The 23519-nt window shown below is 43.9% G+C and overlaps 1 protein-coding gene across 1 annotated transcript in view; it reads left to right on the forward strand.

Annotated features, from left to right (window-relative positions):
• Window positions 1-23519, forward strand: part of GRM7 (glutamate metabotropic receptor 7) — a 1739703-nt gene that overhangs the window by 1175727 nt on the left and 540457 nt on the right. Inside the window, exon 8 of the mRNA XM_078661666.1 lies at window positions 17879-18814. Within this exon, the coding sequence (XP_078517792.1) occupies window positions 17879-18814 (936 nt within the window). The remainder of the gene's footprint in view (window positions 1-17878; window positions 18815-23519) is intronic.

Genomic DNA, 23519 nt, shown 5'->3' on the forward strand with positions numbered 1-23519 from the left:
GAGGGACCAGTGGGAAGGCTATTGAGCACTATTTCCTACATGCAGAGCAGTAGCAGTATAGTGTTTGATACCAATGAGTTAGTAGTGGCAAATCCTCTCCAGTCATGTTAGTGGATTTGACATTACTAAGGTGGAACTGCCACTTTGGGAAAGTGTGCATTTCAGTGCTCATGGTTCTGCGTGCCTCTCAGCTTGTCTGCAAACCACATCTGCATGTTGGGGGACAGCTACATCTGTGCATTTCTGAGAGAAGGCCATAAACTAGGGGCTCAAGGGAAACTGCAGATCTCTGACTCTGAAGGGCCTTCCTGGGATGGATACAAGGGGGTGGAATTGGCACCTGCATTCCAGGGGGCAGGGCCATGGCCCCACTAAAGATATTGATCAAGCCTCCCGGGATGGGATGGCAGACAGGACAACATTTTGAGAGGGCCTGTGCATTTCAAAGGTAGCCTTTTGAGCTCATCTCATCTTCAAAGGCCATTGTGGGCATAACTACTAGAGCTCTGCCCTCAGGAGTTAGAGACACTTTTGGGATTGGAACCATACTACGCTGGTTCAGCCCTAGGACATCAACAAGTGGAAACATCGGGCCGGAGGGGCTGCAACTAGATTATCCACAGGCTTGTGGTGGCTTGGGACTCCAGGAAGGGGAGTATCACTTGGTGGATTTTGCCTGGATGTGCTGGTCTGCAGCTAATTGTCAACTGTCATGGCCCAGGTCCCTAAGTACTCTCCAAAGGCTGGTTGCCCTCCTGTCCACGAGATCCCAGGGACAGAAAGGACTCCACAGAGTCTGGTGAAAAGAGGGGGAAGTGATCCTTGGTTGGGACAAGGACCGTTCTGACATACGCCGTAATAACACTGTGCATAGGAGTGTGCTCATAAAGATCAGTGGTCTACCTGGGATGCCAGAATCTGAGGAGTTTTAGGAGTGCTGGGGAAGCTTGCCAAGTCCGAGGGACCCATGCTTGCAACTAGAAACCTATGCTAGCTCACACTCCATAGCGTGTGGTGTCGGAGGGCTGGTGAGGGTAGTCTGCGGGATACAAGCTGGAAGCCTAGACTGTCTCCCACCTCCAGATCAGGAGGACGGCAATGCATGACATCACAGCCTCCATCCAAGGTTGCACGCTCCCTCTCCCCGGACCCTCACCACAAGGTACTCTTTTGTTGAGACTATTGTGACTGGATCCGAGGGGTCTCGTTGTGTCATGCGTGCACCCACGTTTTGCTGTCTGGAGCAATTGCAGTTTGCACCTACGCCAGCGGGGAAACATTTCTCCATTATGAAGTATGCCAGCTTCCGTTGTCACAGTCTTTTCCCTGCAGGGGGATAGTGATCCAGCACTTGTGAAGGTGCTGCTGAGTGCATGAAGGCCTAATCTAGACAGACGAAATGAAGTAACTGTTTACATACAGTGCTGAGTTTTTTTGTAGTGTACTCAGTGTGTTGCTACGGTGGTGCTGTGCAAATACTTTACACTTTGACCCTGAGGATAAGCCTGACTGCTCTGTGCCAAGCTACCAGAGGGTGAGCATAGGCTATCAGACAAGTGTATCATACTCATTCTATCTAGGACAGTGGATTCTGTCTGGCTTTGATGCATCCCAGTCAGCCAGAAACCACCAGGACATCTAAAGTAAAAATGTTTTGGGCTTAAAATATCAGGAGTATCATACCTGAATTGTCATATGTGGGTTGGCTCGCTCTCACCCCACCCCCTGAGGAGCTGGAAAATGGCTGTGAGTGATGTGCAAGCAGTTTTGAATCAGTCTGTAGTTTGAAGCACCCAATGCTTCAGTGCACAGCAGATCTGCACATGCAACAAAAGAACTTCTCTGTCCGCTAACACTGCCGGATTGAGAATAGCTAAACTGAGAGTAAATGCATCAAATGTGCGGATGCGCACTGGGCATCGTGAAGTATCCTGCCTACCTGGCTCTCAGTCCCAGCGTTGGTAAGTATCCCAGCCAGGCACTCAGATATTACATGGCGGTATTTTTACTTGGACTCAAACTGTCAATGACAAAAGAGAAGAAAAGAGAGAGAGCGGAGCCCCAACACACATGAATAGGAGCCCCACTGATTCTCTCTGAATGAAAACTTGTTTAGCTTAGAGTTTGTGTCTGTTGTGTTAGGTCAATGTTAGAGTAACTGGAATGATTGTTTCTTGTGTTCCTAATGTATGTATTTGATGTGGTAAAATAGGAGAAGGGAGGGATGAAGGGGAAGGGGAAGGGGTAGGGGAAGGGGAAGGGGAAGGGAAAGGTAAAGGTAAAGGAAGGCAAAGGAATGGTGGGAAGGGAAAGGAAGGGAAGAGAAGAGAAGAGAAGAGAAGAGAAGAGAAGAGAAGAGAAGAGAAGAGAAGAGAAGAGAAGAGAAGGGAAGGGAAGGGAAGGGAAGGGAAGGGAAGGGAAGAGAAGGGAGGGGAAGGGAAGAGAAGGGAAGGGAAAGGAAGGAAAGGCAATTCAAGGCAAGGAAAGGGGAAGTAAGGGAAGGGAGGGAAAGGAAAGGCAAGGCAAGGGAAGGGAAGGGTAGGCAAGGGAAGGGAAGGGATGGGAAGGGATAGGATTGGAAGGGAAGGAAAGGTAAGGTAAAGGAAGGGAAGGCAAGGAGAGTGAAATTAAAGGAAGGCAAGGCAAGGGAAAGGGAAAAAAAGGGAAGGGAGAAGGGAGGGGATGGGAGAAGGGAGGAGAGGGGAGGGGATGGGATGGAAGGGAAGGGAAAGGCAGGAAAGGGAAGAAAGGAAAGGTGAAGGGTCAGGAGGAGAGGATGGGAGAGGGAGGGTGATAGGAAGGGGAGGGAAATAGATACAGTGCAAGCAAAAGGTGCCATTTACAAGTGTAATTTCATATTACATTTATTTAACTTGCACTGAGTTGAAACCAGCTGCTCAGTATCAAATATTCAGCCCTGAATAGACAGCGGTTTGGATCCTCATATTCAATAAAGCACCCATTAAAGTTACCTTGAAAGCTACCTGGTTATAATTCATATAGGACTGAAAAAAGGTCATGACTTCTATTAATGATCTTCATATTTTTTACATAAATTGTGAATATTGCTAGCAAAAGGCGACCTTCAAATACAGAAGTCAAGCTTGTTGCAGAGGATTACAAAACCCCAATTTAAAACTGTGCAGCCCCTAAAAAGAGATTATTTAAATGTGCTATACTCTCAGAACCTGATTTAGGGCCCGATTCACAGAACTAACTTAAGACAGAATCCTAAACTTACTACTTTTGGTATTCACAGAAGTTAGGATTTTGTCTTAAGACAAACTTAAGATAGACTTAAGACAGACTTAAGTTAGGATTTTGTCTTAAGTCTGTCTTAAGACAAACTTAAGACAAAATCCTAACTTTTGTGAATACCAAAAGTAGTAAGTTTAGGATTTTGTCTTAAGTTAGTTCTGTGAATCAGCCCCTCAGAGTTTTGTGAATTGGTTACTATGTCACAAATGTGATACTAGCCAGCCCATCTAATTGCAAGTGCATTATATACTTATAAAACGACAGATGGGATCATCATCACTTTCTGGTGGAGTAACCTGTACGCCAAACTCTAAGACGGGCCCTAAGTCTGCTATGTGGCTGCACTTAATGGCCTTCTTATGACACCTCTGCTGAACCAGAAGTCAATGTGGGTCGTGAAACAGGTCATAGTTGAATATGCTTAACCTGTTTTCCCAGAGTTATCTTCCACCATTCAGGTTTAAGGGGAGACTCAATAATTCAGTTACATGTATCAGAAAAAAAATCTTTTTTAGTTTAATGTGTATCATATTTGCCATTCATTGCCTGCATTTTCTGTGTAAGTTCTTTAAGGTTGGCTATTTCCATTGAAATAGAAAGAAGCATGTGACGCTTCCTTTTTAGAAAGATGTAGCAGGCTTCAGGTGCCTTGCAGGACAAGCTCATAGGTTAGGAATGAGCTGGGTTTGGTTGCACACTCAATCAGAATCCAAAGGGTGGCTGTCAGGTGGACCTAGACAAGTAGGGGTTGAAGTTCTACTTGGCTAGATTGCTGCCTTCCTGTCTTCTTTTGTCTGTAGCTTCAGGTAAGCTGTACATTAGACAATAAAAGGCTGGAGATATGTTGCAACACACAATAATGTTCCGGTGACATTTAATGTTGAGTTTTTGGAGAGCTAGATGATTTTTACCAACACATTCGGGGCCTTATTCATGAAGGCCTTGTGACACTTTTACACTGTTGTTGATGCAATATTCGTGGTGCAATTGCAGCGCAAACAATGCACCATGTTGGGCCATATTTACAAAGTCAATCATCTAGGCAGATGTATCGCCTTGTAAAGCCCTGCGCCACATTATACCTGAGTCAGGTATAATGTATGCAGGGTGGGCGTTCCCCCACAAGAAAGCCTCGTAGAAGTGTTGCAGTGAAATCTCTGAGATTTCTCTGCGACACTTCTAGGACACCAATGCATCAAAACTTTACGCCTGACTCATGGCGGGCGTAAGGGTGAGGCAGTGCCATAGGCACAGGCCTACCTCATGCATTGCTGGAGTTGCGCCGTGCTTGTGACACAACTCCATCAATGCATGACTTTAGACCCTACAGATCCGTCAGGATTCCTGACGTATCTTTCTTTCCTTGCCACATGGAGCGCTGTACAGTAAATATGGCGCTTCCATCGGGTCGCAAGGAGGGCACAGTGAAAACTGTTGCATCGCTGTTTTGTCGAAACAATGCAACAGTTTTCATAAATGAGGGCCACAATCTTCATGTTATGGGGACATTTTATCATGTTTTGGACAATATATAATCATGAGATGTGTGTGACTCAGTAATTTGACAAAACAATATTCATATACGCCTCATTTGGCCTGTTGTGCAAAGTGTATGTGAATTACTTCAATCCTCAGAACAAAGTCGTACCTTCTTCACCCTCAAACATTTTATGAGCTGCAGGTGCTTGGCTGACACCTTAAAGCTTTTTGTCCACAATCTATCCTGAGCTTTCGACTAGCTTGAGCTTGGATCACACTTTTTTCAGCTGAACTAGTTCCCCCCCTTCATAAAATCTTTGACTGGTCACACAGAGAACCAAGCTTAAAATAATAGTCTTTGGGCCTGATTCAGAAAGGTTTTGCTGTGACTTACTTTTGTAGTACTCTTAGATTCAATTGATACGACAGAAGTAAGGTAGGGTGCTCACCACATACTCCTAACATCACAAGTAAGCCAGGAGTATGACAAGAGTAAGTTACACCTGCTCATTCACCATTATTTGTGAATTGGCCAATAAGCTTTAGAAATAACAGTAACATCTTCTTGTCCTGCAAGAGCCTCTAATCATAATGAGATCCAGCATAGCAGATCCTTTTAAGGTGGATGCTTGTTACACTGTGGGTCAAACATGCACCTCAACAAGGACAGTGTAACTTCTAAATATTCTCAGTCTTCATCCAGGCCTTCTGCCTGTTTGCGGAAAAGACAGTCTGGCAGTTTCTTCTGTTACAAGCATTCCTGAACCTTTTCCCCGTAATCTTCATTTGCTGCTAGAAAGCTAATATGTATTGCCTATCTTTTCAGTGGTGTGTACTTTTACCCACTATATTCCTGATATTGACCATGAATCTTCATCTCTATATGCAACATACATAGGTGCTTATTTACAAGCCCATTGCGCTGCCGGTGCATAACTTTTTTTGATGCACTGGCGGTGCAGTGTGCCTGCCCGTATTTACAAGGCCTCATAAAGTCACCCTGTGTGACTTTTCATAGCCTTGTAAATATGGGCCCCTTTCATGCATTTCTATGCGTGAAAGGGATGTTCCTGTGGGTTTTCCCACGCAACATTCCCAGATTTACAACATTTTGTAAAACTGGGAATGCTTCAGAATACTACGCCTCCCCAGGGGAGGATTAGTAATGGTACAACGAGGAAAAATACTGGCATTTCTCCTAGTTTTTCCCTCATTGCAGCACGCATAGAAAAAGGTAAATGCCATTAAGGATTGCATATGTGAAGGAAGGTGCACAAAAACAATCATCCCCGCAATGCAGGCAACCTTGATGACTCCGGGGAGCCTATGCTGGTGCACAGCAGCCAATTGTATGCCAGCGCAGGGGAAAGCACAGGGATGCGTCGAATTGTTGTTTATACGACGCATCTTTTTTGCTTGGAAAATGACGCAGCCCTACACAGCTAAATGGCTTGCGGTGCAGCTCTGTGTTATTTGTTTGTAGATGAGGCCCATAGTTTCTACTGCCCCAGGGTAATACCAGTAGTGTGGCAATAGAATTATGGATGGAGGATGTGAACTCAGAGGAATTTCTCCGAGTCTGCAATGATGGTGTTTTTGTTTAGCTTGTTAAAATTGTTGTGGTACCCACGAATTTTGTAAAGTGGCATGCTACAAAGTGTTGAGTTTTCAGTGTTTTGTCTTTTGAAATTTAGGCCTTAATGTTGCTTCAAGATGTTTTAGGTCAGAATCTCAGAACAAATGCCTTTGGACACTTTGGTTACTTCTATTTACAATCTGGAGGAATTAAACTTTAACAGAGGACCCATTAATTAAGATGGTGGGGTGAGGGACCCTCACCCTCCCCAATGTGTGTAAATGCTGAATTCTCCTCCTAATCTCAGGGGGCCAGACGCATGTGCCATGAAGCTTATCTGACAGCTCGTATTCTATTATTAATTTTCTGTTCTGGAGCACCCGGGCGTGTGCAAGTTTAAAGCAAAGCTGAAATATAGAGTGATCCTGGGGTCGTTCGAGCGCGAAACGCAACTTTTAAGAGTGATTGTCTCACGTTCAGCTATCTCTGTGCAGGCAGCATCGTCTGGCTCTTTAAAAGGTATCACGGTATGTAGGGGGAAAGGGGAAGGTTTTACTCCTAAGGACAGGCAGTAATTATTCCAGAGACTTGCAAATATAACGAGCAAACAATCACAAAGCCAATAAGTGATTCTTTTGAATAGTGCATGCATACAGATCTACACAGCATACATGGATTTGTGCATGAATGAACATACACACAGCTACCAACTTTCATGCACAGACATCTAAACACATACAGACATCGATTCACAATAGAGGCACCCATTCATGCAGACAACACATGTACAGCACACTATTGGCCTCATTTACAGGGCCATTGCTTCATGTCACACATTTCTCTGTGTGAAAGGGACGTTCGATGGGTGTTGCTGTGGGTGTTCCCCACATCCATGGAACCTGACACATTCCCAGATTTACAAAGTTTTGTAAAGCTGGAATGTGTCAGAATCCACAAGGAAGGCGTAGGAGTGGCCCAATTTGGAGAAATGCTTTTATTTCTCCTCATTTTTTCCCCTTTCTATGTGTGCTGCATTTTTCAGCACGCGTAGAAAGAGGAAAATGCCATCAGTGGTTGATTTTGTGCAGGAAGGTGTCCCTTCCTGCACAAAAACAATCATCTCCTTAATGCACGCACTCTTGCAACATGACGCAAGGGAGTGCGCTGGTGCACGGCAGCCAATTGTGCACCAGCATAGGGGAAAACATATGGCTACATCCTATTGTTGTTAATACGACGCATCCCTGTGCTTATAAAATGATGCAGCTCGTCACAGCAAAATGGCTTGGGGTCCCGCACTACATCCGTTTTTTTTTTTAATTAGGCCCTACGTTAGCAGGCAACATGTATAAAGAAATAGTTTAGGTATGGGCATTCGTGGACATTCATAGTTGAAGAAGGTCCCATGTTATATATGATACCTTTAGGCAATTTTGACTAACAACTATGTATACCACATTATAAGGTTAACCACCGCACAGCCAGAACTGGATAAAGATCACACAAGGTATAGGCCATATTATAACTATGCACTTACATAAAAAAGCATATAAAGTACACAATGCTGGACTTTATGTAAAAAACATTTTACAGTGCTGACCTTGTGATTCACAAAATAACAGAGTTTGTGACCATAGAAAAATGTTTTCTGTGAGTCTTTCTGACTCACTTTGCCGCTCATTCGAGATTGCAATTAGGAGGGGGCATGAATGGGGTGTCCCCTCCTAATTTTGATTAGTACTATAATGCTCCAATGGCTGTAATCTCAATGTGGACACAAACCACTGAAATGGTACCTACCCTCTCATTTGAATGGTAACATGTGCAAGGTGGGAAGCTGTGCCATGGGGCAGTGCATAATATGAACCAGTGGTTGAAGGTGGGGTCCACCAGCACTAATTTGTGAGACCACTAGAGAGCTAAATAAAGAAGAGGTTAGGAAGGAGGAAAAGAAAAATGGAAAAACATTGACAAATATTGAAAACAGGGATCAAAAAGAACCTACAAGAGTGAGAGGACAAGGCAGGGAATGTATGGTGGTGGATTAAAAAGGTGGGGGGTTGAAATCTAGACTACAAAGCCTTGGTATTCAGTACCCCAACCTTCAATAGCGCTGGCTGCAGGCTCCTGAGGAAAACTTTGCACCAAGCACATATTCTTTTACAAATTTAAAAGGCATCTCTTTGAAGTCTCCTCCACTTCAAAGGCACAGCTGGGTATAAGTACTGAACCACCACTTCAGTACACTTCCGGAACTGTGAAGACTTTGCCAGGAAGGACTACTGTGCTGCTGAAGGACTGCCACTCTGCTGAATTGCGGTTTTGCTGGACTCCTGAGTTACTGAGCTGCCCTTCTGCCTTCTGTTCACCTGCCTGGGTAAAAAGGATTAGACCTGCATTACTTAAATCCAGAGTGACCCCAAGGGCTAGCTGGATGGCCTCTTGTTCTTAATTCTCAGGGACACAAAAGAATTCCAACTCACCTGCTTTTGCACCTGTACTCTGCCATCTGGGAGTCTGCCCTGCCAAGTGGTGCCATCCCAGTCCTGGAACCTTGTAAGTGAGCCTAAGGTGCTTGCTGCAGTAAAACCTATGCATCCTCTATTGAACATGAGCATAGGCTCTGAATGCATGGATCCAAACTGGCGCACCACTCCTGTTATGTAGATTGGAACCAGCGCATCACCTCTACTGTGTGGATCAGCTCCAATTCATTGCCTTCTAACCTCCACTGTAAAATGTCTATGCATTTCCATCAACTGCATCCTCGACAATGATGCCGAATTGCTGCATCACAGCTATTTGGTCATTGGAGCTTACATTGCCGCTGCTGTACGGATCAGGACTGGCGCATCACCCGTGCTGCGTGAATTGACATTGGCAGTCCTCTTCTTCGACGTCAACGCAGCCAGGATCAAGGTACTTTTGTTCAGAGGGCCTCACTGGGTCACTGTATCCTGCCCACGCACCATCACGGTCGGCCTCAACTTTTTACCAGTCCAGCGTGACCAGATAATGCCAAGTAAGCGCTTATTGTTTCTTAGTGCTATTTTACAGTTTATTTTTTTTAAAGTCATATTTCAAGTTCTATTTATTGGATTTTCGTTGTTTTGGTCTTGTTTCATTAAAATTAAGTTCTATTTTTCTAATCTGGCGCGGAATATTTTTGTGTGGTGTTTTTACGGCAGTGTTACTGTTGGAAGTGCGAGTTATGGCGGGTTAACAAACCTACCTAGGCGCGCACTGTGCACATGGTGTGTATACACCTTAACCGTTTCACTAAACAAATTGTTTAATTGCTAAACCAAAAATCAGTTAACATTGTTAATGCATGTTACTCATTATTTACTGTTAATTCATTTACACAGTGTTGATTATTGCATCATATCAACTTTTACAATAACTGCTCAAATGCATTTTAAATCATACATGTACATCATTTATATTCATTAATTCTTTGTCCGAACTCTTGTTGTGCCCTATGCATTTCGGTACTCATTGGTACCTTCATCAGGGGCCAATATCTGTGTGTTCAGAATGATGTGTCGCAATCGTATTCTTCACTCTGTTACGCTTTAGAAAAGCTCTGAACCGTGATCAATCTGTCATTGAATCTTTAGCCAAGTCTGTGGTTGTTCATAATATCCAAAGGTGTACGAAATCGCGTTTGGAAGTGCTGCATAAATACTTTACAAATGTCCTCTAAGTTAATCCTCGCTGCTCTATGCCAAGCTACCAGAGGGTGAGCACAGGTTAATTTAGGGTTTGCCTGCTTCCTACCCTGAACAGGATTGTCGTTGCTGCTTATTTATGGCTCATACCCCAGTCAACCTACAACTCAGTTTCTAACAGGACCCAATGCTGATTGTGCTGATCTCTTTGTAGAAATATGGCAACAGATCCATAGGGTAGGACCCTCAATGGCACTCTGGGGTGGGGATTTTAATGTAATGGTAATCGACCACCTTGACTGGTCATGCAACACAAGACTCTCACACTAAGGAGCTGCAGCCCAACTAGATCTTATTATGACAGATTATGGACTGGAAGATGTGTGGAGGCTTAAGCACTCCCACGATAAAGAGGGCACATGCATAGCCACTTCATTCAACACCTGGTCGAGAATTGACTACTGATAGGTCACAAAAGATGTGAACCCTTGGACCTCTTAAAGATTGCCTTCACCACGGTGTGAAACTGCACTCACACCTGGAGACTTCCTGCAAATGCCCTTTGGGATCTGGTATTCCATGATGAACTCCAGTCTAATATTGTGGAGTAGTTCTTCCAAAAAACTCAATCAGTGTTCTCAACTTTCCAGGAGGTATTCAAGGTGGTAATATGAGATGCATGCATAGCTAAGCAAGCTAAAGTGCTGTGTGCAATCTGTGGGGAGCTTGCCATACTTGAAACGGACATCTGTTCGCTTGAGCTGGCCTGTTCTGCCTCTGGCGACATTAGTGTTTTGGCTCACTGAGGCAGAAAATCAGTGAATATGATGAGGAAATAGCTCATGAGATGCATTACGTTGCAAAGGAAGCAACCGCACAGCGTTATGGGGAGAGGGATAGAGTGAGCTATACACCCCCTAGACTTCTCCGTAGACCAATGCTAGCAATCATATCAAAGAACTAGTAGATGACCAGCAAATCCCACACACAGACACTGCAGGCAGGCATCTGACACACTATGGCAACTTTCTATGTAAGCCTTTACAGCTCCACAGGTACCCATGACCGTGAACAACTGGATGAGGTCCTTGATTCCATCCACCTCCTTTGGCTGGAGCCCTCCCAGGGGCTAGATGGTCTGACTACATCCTTCTGTTAAGAATATGCACAGATTTCCCCCCCCCCAGTTACTGGATCATTGGGTGGAAAACCCAGCCCCCTACATTGCGCAAAGCAGTAAGTCTGACCACTCTGAAGGCCGGGAAGCTGCCCACCCAGTGCAACATTGATCATCTGCTATCAATGATAAATGTGGATATTGAATTCCCTCTTGAATTGCTTGTGAAAAGGCAACTGCCATTGTTGCCAGACATTGTCCATCTTGACCAATTGGGATTTATTCCGTGGCACATCACATCCCATAACCTCTGCAAAATGTTTACTCTCATGCATTTGATTAACCCCGATTTGAAGGCGGCAGCGGACCTTCTTGACTCCACTGAGACATTGATTCCCTGGAGTGTCCCTAACAGTTCCAATACAATTGCTACAGCACCTTGGGATATGCTTCCAATTTTTCATCTTGATTAAGGTCCTATATATGTTACTGAAGAACATAGTATGAATAAGCAGTAAAGTAACAGCTCCCTTTCCCATGGCCAGCGGTACCAGAAAGAGGTGTCCCTTATCACCCATCCTTTTCGTAATTGGAGTTAAACCACTGGTGGCCCAATTACAACAGCATCACTCACAAAGAGGAATTGCCTTTCATTCAAGGATCATTCTGGTCTCCATGTATGCAAAACAATATTACCCTGTATGTCCGCCACCCGCAGGCCATTATATCTCTCCTGTGATCCGTGAAGTTATAATGTTTGGGGACCACTCTGGTATATATGTTAAGAGGCCCAAATTGGTGCTTTTTCAACTTCTACCACCTCTATGACAGATCGTTTTGCCGCTGAACACCCCCTGCAGTGGCCTGAGGGCTGAATCGATATTTTGGCATATGGATTAGCACAGATATTGCAGACATTTGGAAAGCTAATTATGGTGTATTGATGATCTGGCTCTAAGAGCTGGTTTTGATTTGTACCTGCCTGCTCTTTTCTATAGAGGTCAGAACTGTGTTTGCATAAATCTTAGTACTCCCTACATTTTTACACTTGTTCATTAACATTCCCATGCCCTTTCCAAAACATTTCTTTAAACAACTCCACACGCAATTTGTAGCACTAGCTTGGGAAAGTAGGCAACCGAAGGTTAATTGGGACAAACTGACTCACTCCTTTGTGCTGGGTGGCCTGTACTTTCCGGATATGGAACTCTATTATTACTGCGTTCAAGCACAATTCGCACATTATTGGATGCACCCGATTCCATTCCAGCCGCATTGGGCTATTAAAATAGATTGCGTGCCTCCTTACCCATTACCCACCACAGTTCTTCTGCCTGTCTGTGGGCCACGAGAAGAAATTGACATTGTAGCCTGAATGAAATGGGTGTGGGACAGATTGCGACTCCAAGGCCATGCTCACTGTCTGTGTTCACCCAATATACCCCTAACGGGTCACCTTCTACTTCTGGCAGCAGCGTATGATGGGGTGTGTCGTGAGCTACCCTGGCTGCAGCTTCTCAACATTTTCGACTTGTACACAGATGAACAATCCTCCCAGCAAAACATATACTCGCTCTCCTACCGCACACCCCACTTCACATACCATAGATTTCGAGAGACCTTTAGAGCCCTACATAACACTTTTCCGAAAGCTCTCCCCAATGTCTTCACCCTTGATATGTTGCTGACCACCGGGGAAACATCGGTTACATTGCGGTGTTCACACCGCAATACCTTTACAACGCGGGCATTACAACGCAAGCCATTACAATGACTTGCGCTGGATGGCGCTCTAAGCTAAGGAATAGTATGATTTACTATTCCAACACCTTCCTTACTGTAACGTAGGCTGGAGTTAGAATAGTAAATCACACTATTCCTAAGTCCAGCGCCCTCCAGCGTAAGTCGTCGCAACAACTTACATTGTAATACCTGCATTGTAAAGGTATTGCAATGTGAACAACGCAATGTACCATCGTATGTTCGACCACCCCATGTCCCCATAACTGATCACACAACTTTACCTCACCAAGTAGACTCAATCACCTATATGCACCCATACGGCATTTCTTGCTTGGGAGGCTGAGCTTGACACCTTTCTCACTGCCGAACAATGGTAACACTGCTGTTCACTGACCAAGGCACAGTCCCCAACTACAGGTTGCACCTATTACTCCTTTGATTTCTGCACAGGATGTACCACACCCCCATCCAATTGCACCATTTGGGCCTCTTTGAGGATGTGCGGTGACACAGATGCGGAGCAGACAATGCCTCATTCCTTTACCTAGCATGGGATGCCCCACAGTGGGTCACTTTTTGGACTGCTGTATATGATGCCATTTCTGCAAACGCTGACTACCATCTGCAGACGACTCCATTGAGAGCCCTGTTGGACTATGAAATGGAGGAATCTCGCGCCAATACACCTGCTTTTAGCAAGGCACAGAGTTGCGAACCACTGCTTCCCCTCAGTTTACCAGCTCGTTGTACGGTGTGAACTATTCTCAGGAACAACTCACCCTGGATTGGAAGTTAATGCCAGTGGGTTCCCAGCTAGTAGACATATGCCCCCCCTTCTTCTATGAGGCATTCAAGTTGGTAATATGAGGCATATGCATAGTTAAGCAAGGCGGAGTGCTGCGTACACTCTGTGCATACCTTGCCAGACTTGAAACCGGCATCCGTTGACTTGAGCTGGCCTTTTATGCCTCTAGTGACATTAGTGTCCTTGGCTCACTTAGACAGAAAATTAGTAAATAGGACGAGGCGGTCACTCTTGGACCTTACCATGGCCCATGATGCCTCAGACCCCCATACGTCTGAAGAGACGCCCCCCCACCACTAACTACTCATTCCATGCCTATCTGGTTGTGCCAGTGGGAAGGTCCCAAGCTGATGCATGCCCAGGACTCGGTATTCAAATCTCATGACATACAACCACCTGTGGCTTACTGTAAATGTGCACTGGGAATCTGATGGAATTTCTCAACTCTATCCTAACACTTATGACTGTAATCGAATATAATTTTAGGTTCTAACTAAAATGTTGCTCTGTCTGTTGTATGCACATTTGTGTCACTGTTCTCTTTTGAGTGGACTAATTAATTCAAGAGAAAAGCCTTAAACAATATTATGACTCATACATGTTTGATAAAAAGCAATGATGCTACAATTGTACTCTTTCCCTCCTTGGGTACTATGCACCCCAAAAATATTCTTATGTGATAAAAGCTATAGCTACATTTTACAAGGTCGTCTGTGGATACAAACATGAAGCATGATCTAAGACATCACACATCATTGCAGTTTGCTACTTACAAATCCATTACCATCTTCCTTTAAAACTTAGTACTTTCATCCAGGCCAACTTGTCCAGTAAACACAGGGAGAAAGCAGCATTTAATAGAGCTTTCTTCTGACAAAAAGAACATTTTATATAAATTGTTTCATTACATTTTAAGAAGGCCTTGTGCTGCCACTGTTTAACTGGGTTTGGAAGAATGCAGTTTGAAAGGTGTAATATCATGTCTGAATGTTTGGTTTTAAATCATAATTTCGATCAATTGGTCACTTATAATGTAAACTTATTCACAACTTGTTTCCATCCTCGTCTGGCAAAGGCCTGCAACTATGAGTGCAGGCCTTGGTCTTGAAACTTCTGAACTACATGAACCCCATATATGCAGAATTTCTGCTTGGACTAATGGGCAAGATTCTGAATTTGAAGATGGCTAAGCAAGTCGCCTTTCATTATTTGTCCACAATAATCTCCTGTTTTCAGATTTTCCAGACTAATTGTGGTATACTCCATGCAGCCCAAGCTGATAACTATAATCTAAAACAGATTTGTTCAGTCTAGGTTAAGAAGAGTTGGACCAGGAATGTGTAGTTCCTGCCTGGGGTATATATGAATCCAAGCCCTCCTCCAGTACTGGATGCTGGAAAAACCTTAATCCTCAGACACTCCCCTATTTCATGTATTTCTACTTTTACTCATATGAATGATATTTATTTGAGTGAGTCAATGTAGGGCGTTTATTATGACACCCTAAGTGGATTTACTATATTGTACTTTAGTAAATGAATATATTAGAAGGGCGTATTATGTGGAAAAAATGTAATTTGGTCTTGACAGTTGACTCATAATTTGCATACCATGTTTGATCATTACATAAAGAAATAGAGGTGCCATATTCACATTCACCCAATAAAAGTTCAATACTCCCATACAGCGAGCACCATCCTAAACTTCATTGTGTGGGTAAGTGATGAACTGCAGTCCGCTTGCCACCGAACCCAAGGTTAATAGTTGATCCAGAAGGCTAGGGATTATTTACCAGAATGGGGATGCAGGGCATCACAGCAAGTTTCCTTGATGCGCCTCTTTCCATCACAGGGAAAGGGCAGGAATGAACCATAGTCATCCAAAATGGTGCATTCCTGCCCTTTCCCCCTGCGCTGGTGCCATTTAGCAGCCTAACCCCAATCCAGACACCCTTGCACCAGGGTTCAAGAGTGCCTGCTTTACAGACAGGATTGTTTCTGTGCAGTAAGGGGCACCTTCCTGCACAAAAACAATTCTGAGAGCTGTTTTCCTCTTTCGATATGTACTGCAGAATGCAGCACTGATAGAAAGAGTTAAAAATGGAAGAAATAAATGTATTTTTCCTTGTTACGCCTTAACGGGGAAGGTGTACGAATTTGAGGCATTTCTCGGTATATAAGTCATTGTAAATCTGAGAATTCATAAAAAACAATGGGAGTTGCGTTGGAGCACCCACCGCAATGCCCATGGAACGCCTCCCTTGTGCAGAGTAGGGCAACACAGCGATTTGCAATGCGTTGCATTGCTCCTTATTTCTGGAGCCATTCAAAGCCATGCAAAGTGGCTTTGCGTGACTTCATAAATATGACTTGCGCTTTGCTGCAAGCATGATGCAAGGCCCTCGTAAATCTGCCCCTAAGTGTTCTCCATGCGATTGGAATCTAGATCAAGGGCAGACAATTGCATGACTTGGGACTTTTCTTTTGACATACAGGAGAGTTTTAGATTAGCTGAAGGGCCATATGTTTCCTATGGAACCTAGCCACAATATTGCAAAACAAAGAAGCTCATAGCAGTTATCACCAGTTAGCATCAGAGATAATGAGTACTACTCTCAGCCTCAAATTCTATTAGTCACAAACTATGTCAGCCCATGGTGCTCCCTATGATTTTGTAATCTGGTCATGGACCAAGCCCTTCAATCAAGTCAAACAATCGCTGTACAATAGTTTTCTAGATGAACCTAACGAGCTGTTTTGCCTTTTTAACAGAATTTCAGTGTTAATTCAGTTTAGCATTTTTTACTTTTTTGTCTCTCAGGCAGGGACCTTTGTCTACCCACTTATTGTGTTTAAAAATATCGATGAAGATACACTGCCACCGCATGGACGTCAATTCACTAAAATGCCTGGGGTAGCGGAAGTGACATTGTGCGCCATTTGACCTTTACTTTGACTCACACACACATGCTTACACACTCTAACACATTCACACACACTCCCGCACATAAACTCACTCTCACCCGCAAGCATGGATACAACACACATTTAGCAACATTTTTTACTTACTTTAGCTTCCAGATAGTGCCATGTTCCAGTGAATGTACTACATTTGTTATTACACTAATAGTGGATAATATTATTCACTATTTGTATAATGAAAAAAATGGACAGAAACAAGGTAAGTAGAGTTCCAACCAGCGTCCATTAGGAAGAGCTGCCCCTGTGTTCCAGGCACTGATTTTGCCACTTATGAGGCCAGGGGTCACAAAGGCAGTGCCAGGGGTAACAAGGGGCAAACCATGGGTCTCAGATGCGACCCCTAAATGATGTCTATGTGCCACCATGCTCCCTCATTACGTTTGATATCTCACCACTGGTGTGATGCGAGATGAGTGAATTCATGAAAAAATTGCTTCTAGAAATATAGCAATGAAAAATCTCCGAATATTTTTGAAAAATATAAAATGTTATATTACATTGAGATTTATAAACTAGTATAACTGACTTGTATTAGATGATGTAAGCAAAATTGTAGAAATTACTGAAAATAAATAGAACATTTGAATAATGAGATGAATTGTTATTTAAAAGGGACACATTTTGCTGATGACAAGTTAATAGGAGAACAAACTAAAGGTTACATTATTTAGATACAGCTGTAAAAAGGAGCATTGTATAACTATAGCAGTGAAAGGGTATGGTGAACCCCCAACCACTGATAACCAAGGGTCATCCTGTGGTGTTTATAATATAAGGAGCAGATCCACGAAGGACACTAGAACCACCAGGGTGCAAGCCTGTGACCTGTAGAAAAGCTACCTGCAGTAAGTGTATTAATCCACTGAGCCTTAGCCCTATGTCCAGTGATAACACATAACACAAATGTCTCAAAATTGTATTTTTGGTGTGATTTGGCATGTGTAATGTGGTATGAATCATTGTCCAACTTTGTTTTTCCCTGCTTAGACAAATTCCCTCTGCAAGACCAATAGAGAACATAGAAGGTCATTTTATAATCAGAGTTCTAAGATTCTGGTTGAATTTAAATGGTGTTTTAATACACACTAAAAATAATTGAGCAGGGAGTCTCTATGCAACTTTAACACTTTCTTAGATCTAGTCAATCTATTGCAATTTCCTAAGTCTGACTTCCTTCATGTGTAGCACCATATGCACGACTATTCTTTAGGTATAGGCAATATATAACCTTGTATTTCTTATTTACAGGTTGAGGAAATGCAGTGGAGCAGAGGATTGAGGGAGGTGCCTCCCTCCATCTGCAGCCTTCCCTGCAAACCAGGAGAACGTAAGAGAACAAAGAAAGGGGTGCCCTGCTGCTGGACATGCGAGCTCTGCGATGGCTACCAATTCCAACAGGATGAGGTGACGTGTAATGTCTGCCCGTATGGCTTCAGACCCAATGAGAATCGGACTGGATGCCGGCTAATCCCTGTCGTCAAACTAGAGTGGCACTCTCCATGGGCCGTCATCCCAGTTTTCCTCGCAATGTTGGGGATCATTGCTACCACCTTCGTTATGGCAACGTTTATTCGATACAACGACACTCCCATAGTCCGAGCATCAGGAAGGGAGCTCAGCTATGTCCTGCTCACTGGAATATTCTTTTGCTACATTATCACCTTCTTGATGATCGCCAAGCCTGACATTGGGGTTTGCTCTTTCCGGCGGATTTTCTTGGGTTTGGGAATGTGCATCAGTTATGCGGCGCTCTTGACCAAAACCAACCGCATCTACCGCATCTTTGAGCAGGGCAAGAAATCAGTGACTGCACCACGGCTTATCAGCCCCACTTCACAGCTGGCAATCACATCCATCTTAATTTCTGTTCAACTTATTGGGGTTTTTATCTGGTTTGGGGTTTACCCACCCAGAACTGTCATAGACTACGAAGAGCAGAAGCCCATGGACCCCAATAAAGCCCGAGGTGTCTTGAAGTGTGACATCTCTGATCTTCAGATCATTTGCTCGTTGGGCTATAGCATACTTCTCATGGTCACGTGTACTGTGTACGCCATCAAGACCAGGGGAGTGCCAGAGAATTTCAATGAAGCCAAACCTATTGGCTTTACCATGTACACTACCTGTATAGTATGGCTGGCCTTCATTCCCATATTTTTCGGAACAGCCCAGTCAGCTGAAAAGGTAAGTTAACGTGCTTGCCTGGTGTTATTGTTTTGCTTTGCATGTTGCTGTGGTGATGCCGGTTAATTGATTTATTGACTGATAGTTTGATATAATATGTCAAAAATGCCAAATGGGGTACTTGAGACTGTAGCTCTTATCCTCATTGCCAGGGGCACAATGATTTGTTTTTGGTCATGTGCTTGGTTGTTCTGGTTGCTGTATTCTATGCAAGGGTGCGGCCTGGTCTTTTCTTGTTTGAAGGCTTCATCCGAGAAGTATCTGTGTGCAAATGAAAGACCTCCTAGAAGATAACTGTTTTCAGGACCTTGTTGAAGTGTGTGGGAGCTGGGCTAGGATCAGAGATGGGAAACTAGGGTGTTCCAGAAAGGAGGATCCTGTAATCTGAAGGTTTCACTCCATGGTTATTTGATTTTGGCTTGTTGGATCAGTTTAAACTTCTGACCCGGGCTTCTGTAGAGTGACCGATTACCATAGGTACTCACATATTTGAAATGAGGGTCAATTCTTCAGCATCCCTGACATCTTTAGTTTTGGCTAGTGAAATGTGATTGTTGAAAACACCTACAACTATTAATCTATATGAGAATTTGATTTGTGGAGGTGGTGCTGAAAGGGAACAGCTCGAAATGATTACATGTGGTGCTGTTATGTGAAATACAACTGCAATATTGTTTCGAGCTGGAAAAGAAATGCAGTTACTCTCTGAACAATAAATGTCACCCAAAGGTATGAATTTGATGTCGCCCCTGTTATGCTTCTGTATGCACGCTGTGTTGTGAAATACAGGCGCAGAAACTGAGATGGTTTCCCCAATGTACGTATAATGGACTGAAGCCACAGAGGGCCTGGGCAGTCTAAGGGGGTCCATTGTTCAAAGGTCTGATGGGTAAGCTTGACAGGTGCAAGAGGGAAGTCAATAGAATTTGTTACAAAGCTGAAATAGCAATATGCACCATCTCATCTTCAAGCATGTTCTTTTAGCTCACTACTTGATTGATAACGACGTTTTGCATATGATCTGCTGAAGTGTGAGGGTACCTATGACATTTATGTCACAAGGTCAAAGCTAATTACATGGAAGCTGAGGTGCAGTGACTCAGTATTTTTAGGACAATTCACAGCATCCAATTACACAGTTCCCATATGGCCTTATAGCATGGGTGACATCTTCCACTATTTTTGGCTTTTTTTAAACAGCATTTGGGGTTGTGGGCCTTGTTGTTTTGCATTTGCATGTATGCGCATGGGTTTCATAATCCCAGCACATAGAGGTACATATTTATGACTTTTGTGGTGCAGGGCAGTGCAGCAAGTCACCTTGCAGCACTTCCCCATGTCATAGGGAAAAGGAAGGAATGCGCAATATTTATCCAATACAGCACATTCCTGTTTTTTCCCTTGCGCTGGGGCGTTTTGGGAGCCTAGCACTAATGCTGGCACCCTTGCAACTTGGCGCAAGGGTGCGTGTGTTGTAGGCAGGATTGTTTTGTGCAGGATGGCTTTGAGGCTTTTGTTCTCTTTCTATGTTTGCTGTAAAATGCAGCACACATAGAAAGAAGAATAAACAAGGAGGAGTAGATATACTTCTTCCTCTTACTCCTCTCCTGGGTAGGTATAAGGTTTTGGTGCATACCCAGGTTGTAAATCTGGGAATGCGTCAAAATCCATGGGAGTTGCGTGGGAACACCCACATCAACGCCCTTGGAATGCCTGCCCAGGACAGAGTACCACAACGCAGCAAATTGCGCTGCGTTGTGCTACTCCAGAATTATGAGACTACTCATAGCCATGCAATGTGGCTTTGCGTGACTTCATACATCTGTCTCCGAGGTTTGCGTCGTGCATGTACCACATTGCATGGTGCAAAGGTGATGCAAGCCTCCCATAAATATGCCCCAGATTTTGTTTGACTATAAGACCAGCTGAAGGTACCACACGTGATATGAGGGATTTTTGAAGTTAGGTAGCTGGTCTAGCTTTCAGAAACTCCTCCTCTTCAAGAACGTCCCTATAGGTGAGCTCTTCCCACGAAGGGCAGTGTAGTCTGATCAGTGGTACTTTCCGTCTGCTGGGCCGTGTTGATAGATGCTTGTGGGAGGCGTGAGGGAACTGATGGGGAGGTTTGAGCTGCCAGTTCCCTGGAGTTGTCATCTTTGACCGTCTCCACTATACACAACAAAGTGCATTTTTATTAGTATGAAATGCTCAGGGAAGTGAATCCCAAATGTTATCAATATTCTCCAGGGCTGTCCTGTGTCCTGATGACAACTTGTACACAAATCCTGATTCCAGAACAAAATCCCATTTGGTCTCATCTTGGGATTTCACCCAAATGAATTTCTCAGGGTAAAAACTCAGTGCACCTTGTCAATCCATCACTCAATCAATCATTGAAGGCAAATGTGCAAAAAAAAAAAAGGTTTCCACGCCTCAGAAACGATGAAGGCACATGCAGTTTGCATGGTATTCCCCATTCTGATATTTGAACCTTAGAATCGGGTGTAAATTGTGTATCCCTTAACACCTGTGCAGTCACTATGCACCAGGCGTCTACTTTGTACAGGGCCCTCCTGCTTACAACAAAACTGTATATATTATCCAGAATCGTAACATGCCCCATTTCCGGTATTAACATGCGGTGCATAAGTAAAGAAAACAGGGCGGCTACTTTGGAAAATGCATTTTGCTGAATTTCTAATTGTTAGGAAACTACTGCAAGGCTTCCACTGCTTATCGAAATTGTTTTTCACATCGACTATGTAATTACAAGAGATGAGCAACACATTATAACTCAGCCATATAAATGAGACAATGTCCCTACACACATTAACTATTAAAAGAGAGATTAATTGCCGATCTGTGCCAAATGAAAAACAATGTGTTTCCTTATTTTTGCAATCAGTGAAAAGAGGATCGTGTGAAGTGACAGAGCCCTGTGTTTGTTGTCCTGTTTTAGCCTCTTTCATGTACATGGCTTGCAGGCATGGTATGTTTTATACCAATTGTGGGGTTTAATAGAGCTCTTTAGACGGACTTGCCTTTCAGGCGGAACTTTAAAATCTGCCTGCTATTGTGATTTAGTCTGTACTAACGCTTCCTGCATTATACACCGCAATCTGCCTCTCAGTGCCAAGAAGCCACATAAGTGGCGAATTGAGCATTAACAACATAGCATATATAACATGACAACAAATGTTGGCAATATATATTGAATGGAGTCTTAGACCCTCATTAGAACTTAGGGGGGGGAGTATTTACCACACCTGGTAAACAGCATGGGTGATGTAATTACCTGGTGTGCTAAATACCTCATATTATGAGTTTTCTTCTGGAAAATGAGGCATAACAAACAGAATTGGTATTAAATACTTGACATTTCACGTTTTGCATTTTTTCCGTGCCTTTACCTCTAATAAATGTCACCAGGTTTCACCCTCTGGAATCTATCAGGGGAAACCTACGAGGGCGTGATAAGCATCGGACAACTGGTAATTCCAACCCATGTGCAACCAGCTGTATGCACTGGGTTTTGAATCTAGCCCGAACTTTACATGATGAACTAGGAAGGAGAATGGAGGGGCATGATAGGACATTCAGGTTTTCAGAAGTGTATACCTACTGTCCCCCGATTACTAGAAACATCTTTTCATGGATCATTACTTTGTTAGATAGAAGGAGCATTCTCCACATTGTCCATCTATATTTCTCATTATGCTCCATTCCTATTCAAAGCTAACTCAAAAGCCATCAGTGGCAAAGTTTCCAGACTCTGGAAAAGGAACACTTGCTTTCTCCAGGTTTGCCCAACATATGTGGTAAGACGCTCAGTACCGTTACCAAAGGAGTAGATGGAACTTCAGTGGTTCTCCTCTGTTACAAGTTCCTTCTGCCAAGCCATCCTGATTTGGTGGTGGGCATCTCTTAGATTAACATGGTTTGTTGCTCTATTTGCCCTAGTGAGGATTGGTATGCCCTATCCTATTGGTGCTCAGTTAGTAGTTGATAATGCATCTGTGTTCAGTAAAAGACCCTCTTCTTGAAGTCAGGCTGTGGATGTTTCTATGTTCAGCAGGAAGAGCTCCGCCTTCTGCTGTCACATCACACAAGTCCCCATCACCAATCAGAAGATTTTCACTTGCAGCCATGTTGCATGTATTCCTGTAAACAGGGAGATGTATATTTCTGTATACTATGTGGTCTGTCCTCTTGCTCTCAGAATCATGGAAAACAGGAAGGGTAGTACATTTGTAACCATGAAGCCGAGCCAATAGATTCGTGATTGGCCGTACACTCCTCTTAGTAAATAAATCGGTATTTCAATTCTTAACCCATTCGGTGCCTGTAACGGAACCACTCCGTCACTAGCCATGGGCGCGCTGTGCTAATGACGGAGTGGTTCCGTCACGGCGCGGCCGCCCCGCCCACGCTGCAGGAATTCCGCGCCTGCGCGGCCGTTGTAATGAGCGGGTGGGGCCGTGACAAACCACTCCGTCATGAGGACAGCGCGCCCATGGCTCGTAACGGAGTGGTTCCGTCACGAGCATGGCGGCGCCGCTCAAAATCTCTCCCTCCCCACAGCGCCGCAGCGGAATTACCGCCGCGGCCAAGGGGTTAAGGTAACCTAGCAGCAGGTTAGTAGTAAGGACATACTACAGCACTAGAAATATACAGAACAAAGTAGTTTTGTACACACATACCTTGC

The sequence above is a fragment of the Lissotriton helveticus genome, chromosome 9, assembly GCF_964261635.1.
Source record: "Lissotriton helveticus chromosome 9, aLisHel1.1, whole genome shotgun sequence".
NCBI lineage: Eukaryota > Metazoa > Chordata > Amphibia > Caudata > Salamandridae > Lissotriton > Lissotriton helveticus.